At 42.1% G+C, this 23,415-nt stretch overlaps 1 protein-coding gene and 1 long non-coding RNA gene across 2 annotated transcripts; both read right to left on the bottom strand.

The window, feature by feature from the left end:
• Positions 1-4,025: 4,025 nt before the first annotated feature.
• Positions 4,026-10,931, bottom strand: LOC144588795 (uncharacterized). Its single transcript, XR_013544503.1, has 2 exons — positions 10,703-10,931; positions 4,026-7,527 (listed from the first exon to the last, which is right to left on the bottom strand). It is a non-coding gene; the product is annotated as an uncharacterized LOC144588795 (long non-coding RNA).
• An 8,450-nt stretch (positions 10,932-19,381) lies between these two features.
• CCN1 (cellular communication network factor 1) lies at positions 19,382-22,645 on the bottom strand. Its single transcript, XM_020795035.3, has 5 exons — positions 22,235-22,645; positions 21,569-21,782; positions 20,822-21,169; positions 20,431-20,633; positions 19,382-20,329 (listed from the first exon to the last, which is right to left on the bottom strand). The coding sequence occupies exons 1-5, from the start codon at positions 22,295-22,297 to the stop codon at positions 20,030-20,032; spliced, it is 1,128 nt and encodes a 375-aa protein (XP_020650694.2). The 5' UTR covers positions 22,298-22,645; the 3' UTR covers positions 19,382-20,029.
• Between the last annotated feature and the right edge of the window lie 770 nt (positions 22,646-23,415).

Here is a 23,415-nt window from a genome sequence, read left to right as displayed (position 1 = left end):
CAAGCATCCTTTATTACAGAAATTAAACCATTTTCATTCTGCAAGTTAGGTCTTACTCCGTGCTATATTGGCATCCTCTGTAAACCAGTGTTTTTAGACTGAAACAATAAAAATACTAATTAGAAATGTTCATACTTATAGATCAACTGATAGATAAACAGACCTAGAATAAGACAAAATCCAGAAGTAAGTAATCTCTTTATTAGAATCAGTGAAGTCCTAATACAATTATACAGTGGTGTGCAAGCTTTCAAGTTCTCTAGGATACTTGGCTAGGCTGAGCATAATGATTTGAAATCATTGAGATACCATACATACATCTCTCAGCAGTATATAGCTTTCCCAATTTGCATTGTCATTTTGTTGAATTCTCCATGCCAACATATAAATGCAAAATTACTCTATCTACATACTTTTCACTCATTTATGTACAGTATGTCAATAGCTTTCTGTCATCCTAAGCGCTACTGTGATAAATGTATGCTACAATCTTTTTACATATGAACTCTGAGATAGGGCAGAATCCTGTTCTTTCCATCTGCTCACTCAGCAGTCCTCTGTGAGAGCGACTGGCAATTTCCAAGCTTTCACAAGGAGGAATTCCTACATATCTTCTCTAGCACAAGCTCAGAAGCTAATCAATCAATGGCCTATTGAATCAGCAGAAAGAAGAAACAAGACTCTGACCGTAATATTTTTCATGATTCACTTTGACAGCATGTGAGTTAATAGTAATGTATTGGCTGAAATCCTGTTTGTGTAGTAAATTTGCTGGGCATTACGCCCAGTCAGCAGGGAACTGTGCAATTTGATTGCACAATTGGTTGTACAATTCTCAGCTGTTGTGTCATGTGCCTACAGAGGTGCTTTATGGCAAGCACTTCTGCCTTGGCTGCTGCTGAAGCTACCAGGTAGCTGGGCCAGGGTAAAATCAAATTACTGAGGTGTAGCTGCACAACAGGATTTCAGCCACCCTGTCTGTAATTCTTAGGCACTGTTGCAGCACCTGTAGGTTTGGTAAAGAGAAAGAGGCAAAATGCGTGATCAAACTGGTAAATGAAAGGAGATGAGAGAAAATCAGTCTTGTTACAACAGACTTATAATCTCCAAGCAGGATTGTTCCCCCTGTTAAGAAATACTTTGTGTAGACAGGTAGCAAAGGAACAGCAATGCTTTTAAGCAAATCTGCTTACTAGTGAGGCCGAAAAAGAGGGAACCTTGGGTCCACAAGACTGTTTCTAGAGCTTCCTACTCTCTTTATAGGAACCTGAGTCTCATCTTGATGACAGGAAAATTGAGGCATTCTCTTGTGCGGTACCACCTTCTGTTTTCAAAGATTCCTGGCAGAAGATGGACTCAGTTTGGTGGGATTTTTGCAGGCTGGGATGAAACCAGGTTTTGTTGTGTGGCAAATGGAGAGGTGAGAGATTAAGCCAAGTTTAAAAACCATCTATCTGGAATTTTTAAAACCCTGATCTGAAGGCAATGCTGAAATGCTAAATCTATAGGCATAGTATATTGTTTGTTAGATAATGATACAGTATATTCCTTACAAGCAGTCCTGCTTTTTTCAAGGAAAGTGCATAAAACTTTTTTGTAGATGTATGTATACTCATATTACCTTTGTCAGACTCAAAACTCTTTCTCCTGTGCTGGATTCCTTAGAGTGTTGTCTGGGCACCCACACAGGTTTCTACCACACCAGGATGTGGAGCATGAGCTTCCTGGTTCTTCCGAAATGCAGGGAGGAACACAGTCCTGGCTCATGGATTTCTGCAAGCCTTGGCGAGTCTCCAAATTCCCAACTACCCTGCTGTGCAAATTCCACAGAACAATGCTCAATGGCATGCTGACATGTGGAGTTCCCCTGGCCCAGCCACCTATAACCTTGTGTGCCCTCTGCTTAGGAAACGGCTAGTATGCTGTGCCTCTTGGAGAATTAAGAGACTTTTAAAACACAACAATTTTTTCATAAATAGGAAGGTTTGCAGAAGAAACAGTTCTCTCCTATCTGTGTTGTATTTAAATTTGTGTGATGCTGCCCTTGGGAGGGAAAAAGCAGCAGCTAAGGTTGTACAAATGGCCCTGGGAAACACACATGGGACTAGGGTTGCCAGATGTCAGGCAAAAGGAGGACATGTCCTCCTTTTAAGTCTAATGTCCTCCGTCAGGCAGGCAAAGATAAAAACCTTTAAAATGTCAGGCTTTTGTATATATTATGTTATAATTTTGGATGGGAGGGGGAGAGGTGGAAGGACCCCCCTCCCCCTGGCTTTCCCCGCCCCCACCTGCCCGCCCACCCCTGGTATTTTGGAAAAAAAGCCTCCATTGAATTTATTTTTATTTTTTAACATGATTGTTTCTTGGTCGGTTCACTAAGAGACATTTATTGGCAGCTATTGTAATAAAATTGTATTGATTGTGGGTTTAATCTGGAATAATTCAAATGAAACATTCAATATGTCCTCCTTTGTCCTCCTTTTTGTCTTTCTATGTCCTCCTTTTAGTACCCGTGTATCTGGCAACCCTGCATGGGACTCCTACCACATAGTGAATCAGGACCCTCTAGTGACCTAAAAGATGTTTGGGGGATCAGCCACACCAATTGGTCTGTCATCCACAACAGAAAGTTGACAGGGTGAACTTTATCAAACGCAAATGACAGTGAACGTGCTCCCTTTCAGAAAGCATTTGTATTATCTCTGGGTAAAAGCACCAGATAGCTTCATTGTTATAGACCAGGCAAGGCCCTGCACATTTGGCAAGTCAGTGCTGGGCTGAGACACCAGAACAAACCAACCATGTATGAGATATTTTTAGCCCTTTCTGTTTGCAACAGGAGCAGTGGGTGGTGTGTGTACCACAATCTTTTCTGGGGCTTGAGATTGCATCTGAATGTGTCTTTGGTTTGAAAGCTGCCTTCTCAATAGTACCTAGTCAATTTTGGATTTGGATGTGCTTTATTTGTATGAACTGCATTTCCAATATGCGACAATATTATCACAGAGGAAGGAGAGACTTGGGCAAACTGTCTAAAAGGCAGGCAACTTTTAAAAATATGCTTTTACCAGTTGTATAGGGTAGTTAGATGACAGTTGTGTAAGCATCAAATGAGATTGCAGGCAGTGAGCTAACAGCCATTCAGCTGGCTCCAGTCATCCACACCGAGTGGTTGCTACATCTGTATTGCAGATGGAATCAATCCTTGCGGTTCCCTGCAGTCATCTGACAGGGTATGTGACATGCTTCCAATTTTATTTCTGTTCCTTGAACACTTCCAGTAAGTTTTATGAAATTGCACCATCTTTTCATTCATGTCTAAAGCAGCTTCTCTATCCTATGCTATAAGAGTTTTCACCCGCCTGGCAAGAACACGCTGACCCCCCATGACCTCTTACCAATGATTTCTATGAATCTGGGTTCCTTGTGGCTTCCCTCATGGCCAATGCTGTACATAAAGGGTAGTATTTGTTCAAAATATCAATAGAACAACAACAAAAATACAACGTCTCAGCACACAGGAAGCTAAGACACCATGGCAGCCTTCATCAGGATCACTGGCTGATGTACCGTATATCATTGTTTTGATCTCATTCGAAATCTGCATCTAGGTATATCTAATGCAGATGATTCTTCAGCACCCATCCCTTCAATCCCAGACACCCTGCCGGCCTTGCTTTAACAGGGAAATGTGTGTTTTTTTCACCTGGAAGTAACGAAAAGTTCTGGTTTAAAGAGCTCAACACAAAGAGGAGCTGTGGGGCTGTAATTGATTCCTGCGCTTTCTGAAGTTGCCCCCATCCCCTCCCTTGAGGGCTGCTGTAGTTGTGTTGTCAGAGCAGCACCCTGTTGTTTGGCTACATGTCAACATCAAAATGCTGAGAAATACTTTGCACCAAAATGGGCCAACTTCAAACTGGAAATTAAAATGGAGCTCTCTTTCTCACGTATTTGGATTTTTTTAAAGCATTATTCATACATTTAACAGCAAACAGAATCATAAAATGCACATTGAACTAATCGAATCGAATTCAGTTCACTCAAATTGAACTTTAATCAGCATAAAACAAGATAATTAGGATGCTTGAATTCATAATAAGAAAATGTAAGATGTAGCATCTCCTGGACGTTTCCCATCGGGACTGGCAAATTGGTAGGAAATGATAATTCCACTAAGAGACCCAAATAAATATGTGAAAATAGTAAATGAAGGGTTTTTGCAGATTCCCTCAGCTATATTTTTGTGGGGTATGTGTGCATATTTTATAGCTACACTATTGAATAGTTTTCTGGTGGGTGGCTGGAATTAGCTCTGTCCTGAGAATTAATGGTTTTGTAGATATAGTTTAATTCTCTGAAGATAACACCTCAAGGCAAATAAGTATTGCTGACTCTTACAAAATTATCCCTCCAAGCATGCAGATATTTTAGGCAGATGTGTCTGAGACATCAGACATGCAAATAAAACAATACTATCTCTCAGTAGACCAATTACAAAACAAATGCTGGCTAATTTGCTAAATGCAGATTGTTAGAAAGAGGCAGTAATTTTCTCTTTTAAAGGAACTCCCCTTCTAATGACTCATTCATTGCATCCTCTTTATTGGCCATGAGTATATTTGTTCCGACACACACACACACCTACAACAGAGTTTCCAAAACTGTGTTCCGTGGCTCTGTGCAGCACCAGGAAATCAATTTTGGGGGGTGGGGGTGGAATCCTCTCTAATCCTTCCCCCTCCCTTCTCATCCTCCTCAACCACAGTATCCTACAGCGCTTGCACCTTCTCTAGTGTCCATGTATGTTGGGGAGATGGAACTCTGGCCCAGTCTTGACAACAGATTGGGTTTCCTGCTGTCTTGTTCCCAAGGGAGCCTTCCCTGCGTGTGCGCATGCACACACACACACACAAATATGGAGGTATTGTGCACCTTTTCATTTTCCCTCTCCTAAATTGATTTTTTCCCCTGGGAAGAAAAAATGGAAGCGGTAGGAAAATTTAAGTGGACTGCAAATTGAAGATGGACAACTGGACCCTCTGCAAAATTCCACTTTTGAGGAAGAGCAATTTCAAGATTTAATCTCTTCTGCCTGGAAGCAACTGAGAGTGTTCTTCATTATTAAGTAGGCCTGTAGCTGTGGAAATATGTCCTGTGCAATAACAGATTAATGTTCTGTTTGTTCAAGAAAATGTCATACTCTACTCCCTTCACAAACCACCTGGAACAAGTTACAAAAATAAGAGCAAAATCCACAACAGAAGAAAAATAAATAACAATACCAAGAGAACATAACCAAATGAAAGGCAAACTTGATTGGAACCATAAATAAAACATCACCTCACTTGAACAGCAAGAAGATAAAAATACCTGAAACGAGGATTCAGCCCATTCCTGGAGCTTCTCTAAAACACACTCCACTTTAGAATTATTTGGGCCTCTGTGTTCAGCCTCAGGGTGTTCTGTAAAGTGATCAACACGACCAAAACAAGGTTGGCTTCTCAAGACAATCGGTTTCATCTAAGTAATGTTTCAGTTGGGTTGTCATGACATACTTTAGCCCTTTGCTCAAGAGCATAGAATTCAATAATGGATGATTACTCATATTATCATAAAGGTCAGAAGATAATCATTTTCAAAAAGGACATAAAACTTTTAAAACAGTTAAGAAACCGTTCTCCCTTATTTGTGGATTAACAACTTGATACTTGTTCTGAGGCATCAGTCGCTGTCAGCAAATGCTTCTAAATGCTAAGTGGCAGAGCAGTTGACGTCATTTCAGGGCTAAGAGACCAAGTAAGAGTTTTCTAAAGACTGCGGTGATCCAGACCAGGAGGGCTACATCTACTGTCCCTATCTTTGCTATTCTCCCATGAAGGAAAATGTCACTTGTGAGGATTCCACACCTCATGGGAAGATGCCCACATAAAGGCAGTTATAGCCCTCTAGTGTGCGAAGATGGGAAGGGCCAGCAAGCCAACAGGGGCACAGAGCTTGGGATAGGGACAACGGGTGGGGCCCCACTCTTCCTTGTTGGGTCTTGTATGAATGGCTACTCAGAGTGTACAGATGAAAGAAATTGGGATGTGACATGTCTCCGAGTCAGCTGAAATTTTTAAAAAGGAAAGTAGAAGGCAGAGATGGGAAAGGAATTGACTCTTATGTCCTCCACCCACATAAAGAGCTATAAAATAATATACGTATAAAATGATGTAATGTAGCCTTCTATACAGCATAGCTCTTGGTACATTTCCCACTCTTTACATCCCCATCAACAGTCTTTGGGAAGCTAGAACTGTAAACCTGGAGCTATAAAGAAGAGCATCCATCTGATTTAAGAATGCCTTACTTATGTTTGCTGCTGTTTGCCATCTCACTTCCTTTGCTCGTATAAATAATTGAAGATAATCCTTGTTCCTGACTTGCAGTGTTCCAGGATATAGTGATTCTGAAATAGCTGACAAACAGAAAGCCCTAATTTTGAAATGTCAACTAATACTTCATTTAAAGTGTAATATGAAATAGTGTCAAAGTATGTATACCATACTTCTACTTATTGACTACACGGAAGCCTTTTACTGTGTGGGCCACAGCAAACTATGGCAAGTTCTTAAAGAAATGGGGGTGCCTGACCACCTTATCTATCCCCTGAGAAATCTATATGGAGGACAGGAGGCAACAGTTAGAACTGGATATGGAACAACTGAATGGTTCAAAATTGGGAAAGGAATACGACAAGGCTGTATACGGCCTTCCTGCTTGCTTGCTTGCTTGCTTGCTTGCTTGCTTGCTTGCTTGCTTGCTTGCTTGCTTGCTTGCTTGCTTGCTTGCTTGCTTGCTTGCTTGCTTGCTTGCTTGTTTGTTTGTTTGTTTGTTTGTTTGTTTGATAGGAGGGCCTGGCGTGCTCTGGGCCATGGGGTCACGAAGAGTCGGATACGACTTAACGACTGAACAACAACAACAAATGTATACCTTATGTTGCCTTTTTTGGGGGGGGGGGTTTCTGGCTGTTTTGCATTGATAAGTCACTCATGCAGCCCTTGGTTCTACATCCAGGAGGAGGTTTAATATCTTGGGATGTGCTGTGATTCAGTTTTGAATTGAGATCTCCAGTTCTGATGTTTGAGTAGCTGTCTTCCCTTAGCAGACACAACAATAGCTCAACACACAACATCTTGTCCCAAAATCCAACCGTGGTGAAGAAGCTCTGCATCCTTAGTCTTTCCTCACAGTCATCTCAGGAGGATGCCAGGTTGTTGTCTTGTTAGGCAGTAGCAATTATGTGTAATTAGGTGCACAGGTCTTAGTGTCCTCCAGGTGGATCATGGAAGAAGGTTTCAACAGGTACCCCAGGAAAGCTGCAGCAACCATAGTGTGCCTCAGAAAAGAATCTCCAGCAGATGGCTCTTCAGTTGTGAGCAAGTATGGGTTGGCAGGCCTGGTGTGTTTCACAGTAAAATGGTCTCAGCAAAGTGCTTTCAGCTAATAGCAAGGCAATCTTTTATTGCAGCTCAAGCTCCTCTGTTCCTAACAGCAAGGAAAAGAAAAGTAATTTCTGTTGGATATAATGTTGGATATAATGCAACCTACATATGATGCGTTTGAGAGGTATTGGATGGAAGGGACTTTTCCGGACTGGAGTTGAATGTCAGTCCACCCTGTAACATCCTCTGTACCTCAGATTCTTATCCCCACCTTTTTTCCAGTCAGCATCCTGTCAGTGTTAGCAATGGAGTCTATCTGAAGTAGACAGAGTGATGTGTTCTGTCAGCTATGTAACTAGTCAGTTAGTCAGTAATGAAGCTAATCAGTTAAACTAAGAGATTTAACAAGTTAACATTTTTACACTGTATGATGTTTGTTTCTGTCTATGAAGAACTGTAAGTAAACAGGAACATTTTATTCTTTCTTGTTACTGGAGTCTCTGAGTGAATGACTGAGACAATAAGTGCCAGTTGAGGTAAGCAAACAAATAAAAAGGGGGTCTTACTTAGGGAGACTTGTAGCTCAATCTGCTCTGTAGGTTCCTGATTGAGCCATTTATCTACTGCATAGAGGAAGTTTATTTTTTTTATTTTAATTAAAGGCACCATCCAGTTTCCTCACACACTCTGTGTGTTTTCCCTCTCCCAATAACAGAAGGAACTGATACATCCACTGAAATATTAGGTTTTTAAAAAAAGGGAAACTACAGTCCCAGGATGTAGAAAATATAGTGCTCTTTATTCCAGTGTAAAATGTCTGATACGTTTTGGCCTATCAGCCTTCTTCAAGGGTTACAACATAAAGAGAATTACAATTGCAACATTATAACTTACTGGGGACAACATCATATAAATAGGTTCATATATCCATAATTCAATAGCACATCTGTAATTTTTAACTGTATTCATGTTAATTAATAATATTCTTGTCTCAATTGCCTATTGCATCAATATGTTAAGGTTAGGATAGGTGAACACTTGCATATTACAGTACTAAGGTGTTCACCTATACACTTCTTAAGGGCCTTATATGTCTTCCTAACATAAATTTTATTGCAGGGACATTTAATAGCACATATTACTCCACTTGCATTACATGTGGTGAATTCTCTTAAGCTGTACTTCCTGTCACTTTGATGATCTACAAAACTTGTCATATTACATGTGTATTTACAGTAGGTACTGTATACAGCACAGTAATACATGAAATAAAAGCTTGGGAACTCCCTTAGTGGGGCATTTTATGGGAAATAGTCATTCAGAAAGAGATCTACAATTTTGGACTTGAGAAGTTGTTCACACAATGCAGGACAAGTCACTGCTTTAGAGAGAAAAAGACTAGATAATAAAATTAAACCCTTTGGTCCCTAAAGGATTAAATTGATAGCTTTTCTTCCCCTGCTTTAATTATATGTGTGCTTCTTTCACTTCACTGTGTTTGCAGACCAGCAATTAAAATGATAACAGCATGACCCAGAATAACAGCTGTGCTTGAAAATATGAATTGTATCTTTCCCCCTTCTGTCTTAGAACTGGTATAATGGACTGGTCAGAGTCCAGATAGAAAAATAACTAATTAGAGTTTAATAAACATGGTATTTATAGATAATATTTATGACTACAGAGTAAATGAAATATTCTTTTAATGTCCACCTATCCTAATTTTAACATATTGATGCAATACTCTAGACACGAATATTATTAATTAACATAAGAATACAGTTTTATGAATTTCATGGAGGTGCTGTAAAATTATGGATGTATGAATTTATTTATATGATGTGGTCCCTAGTAAGTTATAGTGTTCCCATCGTAATTCTTTTTATGTTATATAACCCTTTGAGAAGGCTGATGGGACAAAACACGTCAGACATTTTATACTGGAATAAAGAGCCTTATATTTTCTATATCCTGGAACAGCAGTTTCTCCTTTTTCTGACCTAATATTCTCCCTCCAACAACCTTCCTCTCTCTTGAACTACTGCTTTTATCTACAAGTTTCTAATGTATTTGTCTAATTCATTTTTAATTTTGTAATAATTTGTCGTTTTTAGCTTCTCCATTGTTTGTCATTTAATACCATAAGCTGCCTTAGGTCCTGTTTGGGAGAAAGGCAGGGTAAAAATATTCTCAATAAACTAAATTATATAGTTGTGGTAAACCTAACCATATTCTTATAGAGTAAGCATCCTGACACAAAGTCATAAATGGCCTTTTTGAACTGCAGGGCCTCAAATCTACTAATTATTAGGCCAGTGTCCAAGCTGGCTGGGAGAAAACGAGAAGTTATAAATCCCCCCCATAACCTTTCCCAAATTTTGGACCTGGCCTACCAAGCTCCTTTGTTAAATCTATTAAGGAGTCTCAGAGTGTGTGTATTAGAAAGTAATTTAAACAGTCAACTCTGTTTGAACATGCCGTCTTCTTTACCCCCTTCTTTTAGATACAATGTGATGTAAACTGTCATCCTTACAAGTGCCTCACAAGTGTGTGGTGCTGATGTTAAGAGGAGTTAGATCATTCAGTCCACACCCTATGTTGTGGGGGAGCAGTTATAGAAAATGTACAAAAGTGTGTAGAACATTGTAAGCATTCTAAAGTGGCTAAGGGCCAATATGCTTTCCTATATAATGAGAGATTTGTAACGTTGTGAGTCACAACACTGGAGACAGTACTAGAGGAATGGATAAGTACTTCTTGCACTCTGTGGCTGAAACAGGTGGGGTAAAAGAAAGTTTGGGTGTTCTGGCTTCATGGGTTGTTTTTTTCTTGCTTAGCCTCTAATATGACAACATAGAATTCTTCCAGTAATTTGTAATCTTAGAAGGAACGAAAGGGGGCAGTGCTTTTTAATGCCCAGGAATCCATCACTGTGCTTCTTAAACTGACATAATCTAGCACAGCCTTTTACTGCTGTTTCTCTAATACTGTAGCTTGTCTTGCTACAGCACGAGGGTGGCCCCTTGTGGCTCAACGCCAATCCAGGAAAGTGAAGACACGTTCACAAGGAAGCTTTTACTTTGCTAGAGCTGAAATGCAGACCTGCCCTGGATCCCTTCCACCAGCCACATAGAGCCTGCTTAGACTTTGCTGTGCCTCAAATTTATGCCAATTTATTACACCAAAAAACAAAACAAACAAGCATAATGGGAGCTGGAGCTTGGTGCAGATGCTGGTAATCCTGTTAAGTATTATTAAGACCCTAACAGAATACTTACAGTTCTCTGCAGCAAGAGAATGACTCTCAAATCTATGTCGTAAGTAGAAAACGCTGTTGCTTGGCATCACTTGGAAAGCAACAGCCTTGCCTATTACTTTTTATGGTACACTCAAGGTCATAGTCTGGGTTGGAACGGAGCAGAAATCCACAACCATGATGTCCAGATCTGTGCAGTATGGAAGGCTCCATACTACTATGGACAGGCTCCCGGTTGTGGGAGCTGGTCTGAGACAGAAATAAAAAAAAGGAGAGTGCATATTTTTCTGGAAAGTCCCTTGATTTTGGCTGGTATTTTAAGCTCGATGACAAATGTAAGTGAAATGTTTCTCTGGGACACTGCAGTGTTCTCAGTTTATTCTCTGTTAATCCATTTTAGTTCTCAAGAAGAAAAGCAGAGCAGTAGATTGGAAGCAGAAGGTCTTGTGTCTTTACAGATGTTACCAGACTACAGTTCCCATGAGGATTAGCCAGAATAGCTGATGGTGAGGGGAAAATGGGAATTGCAGTTCCAGCAAATTCTGGAGGATCAGTCGATACCCACCCCTTGATGCCAGTGTTGGAGCAATAGTAAGACAGAGATAAACTAATGTCAGATGACTTAATTTGGATTCCTGGACTGAGCAGGGGGTTGGATCGAATGGCCTTATAGGCCCCTTTCCAACTCAGTTATTCTATGATTCTGTGAGTCTTGTCCTTCTGAAGCTAACAGGCCAATATTAACACACAACCTTTAACACTTAACTAAGTAGAGCAGTATCAAGGTGCTCTTCCAAATCTGCTAGGCTTGTCCCCTCATAGTCTGCTGAAATTGGGCCTGAGCCAAGATGTCCCAGCTACTCCATGGCTCTTATCCAACTGCAGCAGCTTTTCCTTCCTCCATTCATTTATGGAGTAGAGAGGAACAACTGCAATTGGGAATTCAATTTATTTATTTATTTATTTATTTATTTATTTAGGATATTTTAACCCCACCTTTCTCCTTTAAAATGACCCAGGGAGCCTTACATAATTAAAAGACAATATTGTAAAAGCTAAACAAAGTAAGTATACAAATATTTTAAAAAGAATCCAACATACTGCACCAAAAATGGCAGCCAAAAGCTCTCTCAGACAGCCTGCTTGAAAAAAGAGGTCTTTGCTTGGAGAAGGACAGCAAAGATGGGGCCAGCCTGGCCTTCCACAGGAAGGAGTTCCAGAGTTTGGAAGCAGGAACAGAGAAGGCCCTCTCCTGTGTCCCCACCATCACACCTGTGAAAATGGTGGGTCTGAGAGAAAGATTACTGATGTGCAGTGTGCCATCCCGACTTCTAAGATCACAGCACCAGAGAGGATAGCAGAGAACAACATAGTAGCTGTTGATCATATTGCAGCATTATTAATAAAACCTTTTGCCTTTAAATCAATAGGGTAAAATAGTATATAAAGGACTCTGCATAGTCATATTTCATTAGAAAGTTGAACGTTGTATTTCTTTGTCTGAACCTGTTGAAATTATTTCATCCTCATATGTTGCCTTTGAGAGATTTTGGCTAAGAGGAGCCTTTTTGGATTGGGGTGAATTGGATTTCAATAAATCCAACAATAACCAATTGTTTCCTCTCTGCCTCAGAATTTTGAAGAGAGCCATACCTCTCTGCTCAAGTCTTCTTTCCCCACTCTTTTTAGTCAGAGAGTCTGTAGACAGAGCTATGTAGTTGGTCAGCAAGTCAATTAGTCAGATGAAGCTAGTTAACAAGCTCTATTCATGTAACCAGTTAATATTTTTCAACAGAATATTGTTTGTTTCCATCTGTGAAGGACTGTGAAAAAAACTGAACTTTTTATTCTTTCCCTTTTCTTTCTGGCTGAATCGTAAGTGCCAGTTGAGGAAAACTATCAATAAGGAGTGGTCTACTGTGGGGTGACCTGAAATTAATGCTGCTTTGTAAGTCCCTGAATTTTTTTCTCCTGCATAGCTAGAGTTTTTTTTAAAAAAGAAGCCAAATAATTTCTACATTCTGCCAAGAGAACTTAGTCCCAATCTCCATTCTTAATATTACTCCCTATTAGGATGATAGAACTTGGAGAAGAGCAAATTTCCTTGAAAAGGTACAAAAAATGAAACAGAAGTAGTGTATATCCAAGATGGTATCCTATTCTTTTATACCACCTCTGTTCTTTTTTTAAAAAAAATATTGGGGTGCTCAGAACCTTGCAAGGAAGGTACTATGACAAATATTCTAGATTTTGGCTGAAATCCTGCTCGAGTAAATTTATGCCACATAACCCAGACAACATTATTATCTGTTAGTGGGAATATTTAATTTACATTAATTGAAAGCTTTCTATCCTCCTGTTACAGGTTCTGAGGCTCCCTATGACCCCTTTCTGCCATAGGGAAGCTTTTGGGAGCCGGGGAGGGGGCTTTTAATAGTTAAAAATCACCACCAGATGGCCACCTCCAGAATCAGGACTGAGGGTGGTATTTTTTGCTTTAAAGACTCACACACACACACTGTCCCATCCTCAGGGCCCAAAGGTTTCCTCAGGAAAAAAGGGGAACCATAAGGAGCTCCGAACCTTAAAGGGGAGTGGGACTGGAAGCTTTCAATTAATTTAAATTAAATATTCCTGTTGCCAGATGATGACATTTTGCCGTTTTTGTGGTGTAAATCGACTGAAGAGGATCTCAGCCACTGTGAAATAGTGTATACGTACGTTAAAGCTGCTATACGCATTATAAGTTATAATGGTACTGGTGACATAAATGGATGATGATTGACGCTGTTTTCTTAATTTTTTCTTCATTGTTTTGCTGTGGAGGTGTTGATGATCTTGCAACTGGTGATTTTCATGTACTGGTTTAATAGGGTTTTCTGCCCAACAGAGCGTGTTCTTTTCAGGTTTTGCGTCAGAGACTGCTTTTGCTGGGAGACCTTCTGACCTGTGGGTTCCTGAAATAGGACAGAGTTGAAAATACAAAGTTTGACTGTGGTGCTTAATATTTGCAACCCGCCTTCATGTCTGCAGGAGGTACTGAAGGCATGAAGTTGCTCAGTCCTTGGCAACACCTAAAAGGGCTTCAGAGATGGTGATAGTAATTTTTCTGACAGACGGGTTACAAAATGCGAAAGAGGTTGAGCAACCAGATTCTTACAAATGGCATCTCTGCACTGAAGATCCTAAGGGGATTATCAATAAACACACTGCCTTTTCCGCTATAATGGACATGTGGGGAAAAAGAATACTAATTTGCTGGAGTGTGTAATCCACATGGATTTTCAGGAAGGCAGAGCTGGCCCTTGACATTTTGCAGCCTGAGGGAAAATACAAGATGGCAGCCCCTCCTCTGTTCCCCATACAAAAGCCAACTGAGAGTCACCTTCAAGAGGGGCAGCCAATCAGTATTTATTTATTTATTTATTGGATTTTTACCCCACCCCTCTAGACAATGTCTACTCGGGGCGGCTTACAAATAAAACACAGCAATATATACATATGTAAAATCATAAAAATTTACAGTTATTTACAGTTATAATTACCAACCAAGACATTGCCAAGATGGCATACCATAAGAAGAAAGAAAAAGAAAGAGCTAGAGATAGAAATCACTTAATTGACTGGAGGGAAGGCCTGTTTAAATAGCCAAGTTTTTAGCTTGCTTTTGAAAACACCCAGCGAGGGTGCCAGCCGAATTTCGGTTGGAATAGTGTTCCACAGCCAAGGGGCCACCGCCGAGAAGGCCCGGTTCCTTGTTTTTTCCTTCTGGGCCTCCCTCGACATCAGGCCCCTCAGCTGTTCCTGCTGGCTATGACGGGTGATTTGGGTAGATCTGGGTGGGAGAAGGCAATCTGCCAAATATTGAGGTCCCAAACCTTTTAGGGCTTTATAAGTAATCATAAGCACTTTAAAGTCAACACAGAAGTGGATAGGCAACCAGTGCAAGGTAGCCCGAGTGCGGAAGATATGCTGATATTTTCTCACCCCACTTAGAAGCCTGGCTGCCGCATTCTGAACCCCTTGAAGTTTCCGCGTTAACCTTAAAGGCAGCCCCACGTAGAGTGCATTACAATGGTCCAATCTTGAGATTACGAGCACATGGACTAGAGCAGTGAGGGGCCCCCCCATCAAGATATGGTCGCAGCTCGGCAATCCGCCATAGATGGAAATAGGCGGAATGGACCACGGATGCCACCTGGGTTTCCATGGTAAGCGCCAGGTCCAGATGTATCCCCAAGCTGCGGACCTCACTCTTTGCGGCAAGGATCGTCCCCCCCAAAAGAGAGGGAGTCACCTATGCCACTAATGGAAGGGCCACCCACCCTCAAGACCTCCGTTTTGTCTGGGTACTCCTCCTTGCACCTGAGGGCAGTAGGCTAATTTAGAAAGAGCTTGAGAACATTGCTTTTTAAAACCATCATTATAGGCATCCTTCAGTCTCGAGAGACTATGGTATCGTGCTCTGCATGGAGGACTTGGAACAGCGTCTAGTGTGGCTGAGAAGGCCAATTTGAGAGTGACAATCCCTTCCACACTTAGGACAAGTACAATCTGTACCCCGTCTAGCTCCCTGATTTTGCTGCTTTCGTGACTGCCTCTTTGCCTCAGCCTGCTGGGCAAGGGTCTCTTCAAAGTGGGAGAGGCCGTGATGCACCACATGCCTCCAGGCTGAATGCTCAGATGTCAGGGTTTCCCATCTGTTGAGATCCATTTCCAAGGCCTTCAAATCCCGCTTGCAGATATCCTTGTATCGCAGCTGTGGTCTCCCTCTGGGGCGATTTCCCTGCACTAGTTCTCCATACAGGAGATCCTTTGGAATCCGACCATCAGCCATTCTCACAACATGCCCGAGCCAACGTAGGCGTCGCTGTTTCAGTAGTGTATACATGCTAAAAATTCCAGCTCAATCTAGGACTACTCTATTTGGAACTTTGTCCTGCCAGGTGATACCAAAAATACGTCGGAGGCAGCGCATATGGAATGTGTTCAGCTTCCTCTCCTGCTGTGCACAAAGGGTCCAGGACTCACTGCAGTACAGGAGTGTGCTCAGGACACAGGCTCTATAGACCTGGATCTTGGTGTATGCTGTCAGCTTCTTATTGAGCCATACTCTTTTTGTGAGTCTTGAGAACATGGTAGCTGCTTTGCCAATGCGTCTATCCAGCTCGACGTCTAGGGAAAGGGTGTCAGAGATGGTTGAGCCAAGGTACACAAATTCATGGACAACCTCCAATTCTTGCATGGAGATGGTAATATGACTTGTGTTTTCTTCAGGCTGATAGTTAGTCCAAAGTCTTGGCAGACCTTGCTAAAATGATTCATGAGTTGTTGGAGGTCTTCAGCAGAGTGGTTGTGGTTTTTAAAACCACAACTCCCAGAATCCTACGGTGGGCATGGCTATGTAGTCCAGAAAAATGATCTTGCCACTCTCTGGTTTGGGGATGCAGAATAGGTCATGCAATTCTGTTTTCTAACACAGGGCAATGGTGGAGAAGAAGGTAGCTTGGGTGGAGCCACTCCTGTCCATTAGCCTCTGCCACAGGAGGCAACTGATGTGAAGACTGGCTCACCATGAGAGATGTCTTGGGAAGGGGAAGAGTCATAGCTTAGTAGCACACCGTTGCTTTTCATGAACAACATCCCAAGTCTGATCTTCCACATGTCCTTTAAAAAAAAGATCTTAGGATGGCAGTTGACATGGAAAACTCCCCAGAACTTTGTTAAACTGCTGGAAATCTAAGTAGACAGTACTAGGCTAGAGGCAATCCAATAGTCTGACTAACGTACATATCTTAGGTGCACAAAATGCCAGATTCCTTCTGGGTCCAGTTCACAGGATTGTCCACATGTTTCTACAAACTACTTCTTTCTGTCTGCAGACTATGGCTGTGTACTGTGCTCCTCGAGATGTGTGAACAAGCTTCAACTCCAAGCCCCTTAGGGCAAAGCCCCACCTGTGCATAATAATTCATAACTCCTCCGTTAAAGTATAATCATGCAGGCTGTAACAATTCAGTGGAAAACAAGGCACATTCAGTGCCGGATATCCCTGAACTTGAAAAGTTTGAATTTGATAGAAGATGACGCGGGTTAAATACTGAACAGAAATATGCAATGGAATTCTGTACATTTTTAAAGAAGTATGAACTAATTACAAACTCACACAACCCATTTCAACAGAGGAATGTCAGAGGAAGTCAACTCAGAAGTGGATCAAAATGAAATGCCGTTCATTGGCAGTTAGAATGCCAGACCTATTTATTCAGCCTCTTCACTAGTAAACTGCTCATTCCCAGGAGTAAATTGAAGCCCAGCCCAACATGCTCCAATGAGTTTCACACCTCCCTTAATAGCAAAATATTGTACAGACAAGTTCAGGTGCAGCTAAGACGGGTGGCCAGGTGGTACTTAAATTCCAAGACAGCTCAAGGTCTGAATGCCTTGCAGGGAGAAGAACATGACTGAGCAGATTGAGAACTGCCTTAAAAAACATTTTTTTTAGAGTGAGGTGGCGGCTGGGCTTACAGAGGCCCTTGGGTGGTATTTTGATTGCAGGACAATAAGTTTATATAACCAGTGTAGGAAGCACCAGCAGCGCAGTGCCTCTATCCTCCTCAGACTTTGGTAGAAAATGAAAATAAACATTGGTCTAGTGCTGAAAATGGTAGCTGTTGCCCACTGATACTTGCGCCAGGGCCATCCTGAAACCAGAGTGCATCTCCAGGTGTTGCTGGGTTGGATGACCTCCATAAGCCTTAGCAAACAAAACCTGTGGTGAGGAATGCTGGGAGTTGCAGCCTGACAGCATCCAGACACCTGCACATCCCCTGTCTCTGCTGAGACTGCAGCAACACAGCACACCCTTCTCCCCCATGGTGGTGTGGCGTGGAATGTTAGACATGATGGAGCGAGCTGCCCATTGAGTCATTCAGATCCCTGGAAGAGGCTGGGTGGGGACTAGGTGAGCTTACCTTGGCAATACGTCTAAGTATTGCACAGCAGCAGCCGTGGGATAAAGGGACACATTATTGTAGGCAAACATTTGGGCCAAATATACTACATGATACTTTTAAACAGCTGTATTTCTCATGTATCCCTCCTTACAAACCCACCCATAGTTTCCTTCTCACTACTGTTGCTGCCACCTGTCCCTTCCCCCCCCCCAAAAAAAAGAAACCTAGGGTAGATCCACATTTCCCAAAGTAGAGATGACACGTGCAGAAATTACTTCTCTCTCTCTCTCTGGTCTCCAGTGAATGGGTTCTTATATGACTAACACATGTTTGCTCATCTGGATCTATTTTGTTTTCTGCAATGTAGTTGTAATAATTTTAAAAATCAATTAACTGGAATCTGTAACAAAATGTTGCAGTGTGAGGTATTCAGTGTTCTCATTGGCCAGCTGTGCCTTCCTCCAAGAATATTCCATTCCATCTCCTGAGTCATTTGAGGGGGGTTCTTTTTTTCTTCCCAAGAGAAGAAACATTCCATGGCCACAGAACTCACTGGATTTTTGTAAGGGACAGATCTTCTGCTCCACAAGTTTTTGTACTGCTGCAAATCCTGGGATTGTTGAAAGTCTGTTAATACATCCCTCTTGTGCGTAGATAAAGTACTCTTTGCCCACTACCACCTACTCATTCTCTTCCTACCTGAGCCTGATATAAAGGGAAAATAAACATGGCCAGCTTAAAATGAGTGTAAGAGTTGTGTGTGTTTTGTATCCAGCCATTCAAAATCTACTGGATAGCTGGAAGCAAGTTCCAATCCATCAGCCCCAACCCCCCTAAAAGATTAATCAGCTTTATTTCTAGATTGTTGTACGGATTAATTAGGTAAGCACTGTAAAGCACTTCATATGCTACAAGCAGGACACAATTTATTAAAACAAATATTTATTTTTTCTGCTCTGGCCCTCTTTAACTTTTGGATGCTCAGACCTCCTTATCTCTATAGGTTTCACTAGAAAGGAAGGAGGAAGCAGAAGCTAGTTCCGGGTTTGCTGGAAAAACACTTTGAATTCCTAGCATACTTTTCTTTAACAACATGTTTACTTTTAATCACCATGTTATTTAGGATTAACAGGAGTAATTGCCTCAAGCTCATTTAAATCTGAACTTAGGGGAAACAAACTGCCTTCTGAAAACTGCAGGAAACTTCCTCCCTACAAAGAAGAAATGTATTCATTTGCAAGGAGCTACAGTTGAAATTATTAAAAGCATTGACTGCTGGCTCTCTTATACATGCTGTTTTCTATAATATGGTTGCAATAATATTTTAAAGAAATACTCTATCTGCTTGGTTTTTTTAAAAAAATCTCTTGCTTGTGGTAATAAGCAGAGTGTGATCTGACTTAAGAGTGACCAAGAACTGACCGGAAACAGAGGGCTATGCTCAAGGATTATCTGTACACCAACTGTTCACATAGTTATAAAGCAAGGATTGCTAACTCCACACTCAGCCTTTTATTAATTTGGAATAACCAGCTCCAGCACCTTGATTAAAGTGTCAGCGGGGTAAAATAAAATAGTGAGATCCTATTCATGCCAATTCAGTAAGTCATATTGAATTCCACGGGCTTATTCCAGTGGATGATGCAGGTTCCTTTCTTTTAAGTGCTATCCATCATAGTCTGCAATTCTGCCACTGCTTGTGCTCTCCTATTACTCAAAAGCAAGTTGAATCATGTTAAATGAAATTAGGTAAATATTTCTTTATTAAATGATTAATTCCATAAATAAAATTCTCTTAATTCACTGAATATAAAATTAAATCATTTACAACTTATTCCAGTATTAGGGATTTTTTCCACAAAAAAAAGGAGAGCGAGAGCGAGCTACATTTTGATAAATAAAATATTCAGCTTTAAAAACAACCAATTTCTGTTTGTGGGTATGAAATATATAGCTGGTACCTATAGCTGCCATAGATGAGAACTCCAAAGCGCCCACCTTAGGAAGGAATGTAACCTCGAACATGAGGTCATTTTTTTGGAACAACAACAACAAAAGTGTGACATTCTACAGAAGAGAAGAGAACTGAAGGTTTTCGCAGCCAAGGACAGAAGGACAAAAATATAAACAGATCAGTTACAAACAGAAATCAGTAATCATGAAAGTGCTCCAAAATGAAGCAATAAGATTGCTCCAGTATTATGAAGCTTTAAGTATGTTCAAACTGTTGCATTAGTATCCAGTTGCACAGTGCATTCTTGTGTCTCAGTGTTGCCCCCCAATGGGCAAAGGCATCACTTCCATTAAGAGTTCATTTCTTCACTGTTACTTCAAAAAAAAAAAAAAAAACTTTTCAAAAACAAGCTTCCTGCTCAAGCTGTGCACATCGCAACTTAGTCTCTGAATTTATGGATGTCATTAAATAACCGGTAATTGGGATAGGCTTCGTTTGCATGAGGGCAGTTATAGTTGCATCTGCATGACTGGATCATCATGACATTCTTAGTGAAGGTCTCTCCATCATCGCAGCGGAAGCGGATCTTGACCGTCCTGGTCTGTTGGGGCGTGCAGCATCGGCTGTCCACACATGAGCCACAGTACTTGGGACGGTACTTCTTCACACTGGAACATCCTGCGTAAGTGAACTTGACCGGAGCTTGAGACTTCCTGGTCTTTGTGCATTTCTTTCCCTTCTGGAAAAGAAGAGATTAACAGTCATATCTCTCGCTACAAGACACACTGCACCCAGAAAGACTTGGAAATAACATGTGTGATGGTCAGGGATCGTGCTTACTTTTAAAGAGTCGTAAGTAGGCTGTCCGCATGGCCTCACTTCACATATCCTGGTTTCTTTCACCAGTCTGCAGTCAGGATTATCGTTGGTGACTCGAGTAGAGACACCAGTTCCACAGGTCTTTGAACACTGGGACCACGAAGTTGTTTGCACAATGCACTTTGGATTCTCAAATGAGTGGCTGCGAGGCTCGGATTCAAAGACTAAAAAGGGAAAGCAAGAGGAAGAACAGTGTAAATATCTCATACTTATGGGCTGTTTTGTTTTCCTTCTCATCAATTTTAACAGCAGAGTTCTGTAGCCATCCAGAGACAATCCCCATAGTATAACAGTTCTGGAAATGCTCCGCTCCCTGGCAAAGAATAACGTAACTTTCATATTCTCAACTCACCAGGTAACATTTTCAGGCCTCCTCTCACAATGGCTATTAGTTCATTTTTTCTGGTTAATTCTCCTTCGGATGCATCCACGCCTAACTCTTTGCTGAAGAAACCTTCCAGCTCCTCCAGGGTATCTTTGGAGTCATCACAGACCCATTCCTCGCAGCACTGGCCGGGGATTTTCACTAGCCTTGGGTTCGGGCAGCCCAAGTTAGGCAGAGAAAGTTCCTGAGGGCAAAGCGGGATGCAGCCAACAGCTCCGTCGATGCATGTGCACTGATGCTTGCAATTCGGCTGAAAACTTTCTCCATTCTGATAAATTTTGGAGTTGTATTCGCAGGGTCTGCCTTCTGACTGTGCTGCAGAGATTAGAAAAGATGGGAGGAGGAGTGAGTTATAAGCAGGTCTCAGTCTGCTGAAGGAGGATGAGTTTTTTCTGCTCTGTTAAATTCAATTTATGGTAAAATTCCCTGCTATCCCCTAGAGCTCTAGGCTAGAACAATAAGTTAGTCAGGAATCACTTTTCCTTATGTGCTGTTAGTGCAGCCCAGACATAGTGAATTGCATTCCAGACTGCTGAAGTCATATGCCCTTCTGCCAATCTACCAACAACAAAGCATAACCATACATGGACTGAAAATTACTAAACTTCACCACTACTAGAACTGGTTTGTAGCTCTGTGTGTGTGTGTGTGTGTGTGTGTGTTTGCACACATTCAAAAATTTACATTAAAGGAGCCAAGCCACAAGAGTCTTACCTCTGCAGATCCCCTTTGGAGCTGTGGAACTGGCGCCGAAATTGCATTCCAGCCCCTTGGTGTGATCGCAAGGCTGGGTCTTGCTGCAGTCCTCGTTGAGCTGTTTAGCACAGACTTTACAGCATCCACAACCGTCCAGAACCAGACCAACTCCTGGGGCACATCTGGGAACTTCCAAAGGGCACTGGCAAACAGCTGGGCACGACGCAAGCACCTGGGGAAGGGAGACAAATTGGGATGTTGATGAGATACAAAGGGCTCAGGCAGGCAAGAAAGCAACGACCAGCCCTCTCACCAAAAATACACTTAGAAACAGAACCTGAAGCACCTCATCTGCCCCTGTCGCTTAATGACCTCATCCACTAACTCCAGGTCTATATACCCGCTTACTGGGAAGCAGGACCCACTGAACTCAATGGGGCTTCTCAGGAGATGTGTATAGATGACTGCACGGTTAAGGTCTTCACACCTCTTAACATCTATGCACGCTGCCCCTTCCTTTAACTTCTCTCAACTTTAACATATGGCAAGATTTTTAAAAGAGGCAGTGTATAATAAATCCTTATTTAAAAGGGAGAGAAAGAAGAAAAAAAAACTCCTTCAACCGAAACAAACGAGAGACGGGAAAACTAAAACCACAGAACCGAAAACAAAACCCATGCTTACCGTGTCCACGAACTGGAGGAGGGCAAGAGCCAAGAAGACACAGCTGGTCGCCTGGGAGTTCATCTTGCTTTTTGTGGCGACGGATCTGTGGTCTTTTCTTCAGGTCAAAACCGGAAGACAAACGGGAGCGCCGAGAGACTAAACAAGTTCCCCGCCTCACGCCTGGGATTGACTGGGCGAAGGGACTCTGCCCTGGCGAAGGCTTTGAACCAGAGGCGACGAGTTCTGGAGAAGCGATAACGAAAAAGCCTCGCGGCTCGCCTTGCTGCTTCTTTTTTTAAAAAGGTGGTCGGCTTTTCCCCCCTTCCACGTCCTGCGAAAGGCAAAGAGGAGAACTGGGTTGCCTCGTGTGCTGGCTGCGGCGGCGGCTGCTGCTCCTTGCAACGTTTCTCGGGGATCCCTTTGCCGTCTGAAGAGGCGCCGCGAGGGAGCCGCTTTTTATAGCCCGCCCCGGCTGCCGCGTGCTGCAGCTGCACTGACGTTGCGCGTTCCAGAATTCTAAAGCATCAGGAATTCTAAAGCATCTCAGGAATGTTTCCTTGGCGCGGTTTGCGCCCAAGCTCCTCCCTGTCTAAGCTGCTTTTTTTTTCTTTCCATTTTTTGTCCCACAGCAAGAAAACAGGTCCTCCCTCCCCTCCCTAGCAAGCATAGATTACACCTAGATATATATTAAAAATACCTATATATATAGGTATTTATATAGGTATATACATATATAGGTATATATATACCTATATATATACAGTATATAATAACACACAGCACAGGGACGCCTATTGTAGAAAACGTGGTGTTTTTTCCCTTTGTTTTTCAAGTTGATCTCTCTGGGTTTTTTTTCAAACTTCCCCCCCCCCCTTCCTGTCTCCCTTCCCAGGAAACTTTTCTCCGTTGGCCAGCCTGGGAAAGCAAGGCGTTGAGACCGATTGTCTCGACGTGTTTGCTAAATAGCTTATATGCTCTTGAAGATGAGAAGGAAGACTCGCAGGCCTGAGGGAAAGGCGAAAGAGAGGGGCGCGCGGGGGACGGGGCGGGAGCGCGCAAATCTGCCAGGCAATGGGATCTGGTCCAGGGCTGGAATGAAAGGGTGTATCCCCAGTTTACACTTAGATGGCGTAGTTTAATTCTCCCCCCCCCCCGCGCCCGGTTTATGAACGAGGCATGTGCAAAAGAAACGACTCCCT

Source organism: Pogona vitticeps, chromosome 4 (assembly GCF_051106095.1).
Source record: "Pogona vitticeps strain Pit_001003342236 chromosome 4, PviZW2.1, whole genome shotgun sequence".
In the NCBI taxonomy this organism is placed as follows: Eukaryota; Metazoa; Chordata; class Lepidosauria; order Squamata; family Agamidae; genus Pogona; species Pogona vitticeps.
Note: the sequence above shows the minus strand (reverse complement) of the source record. Positions and strands in the feature narration are given on the sequence as shown.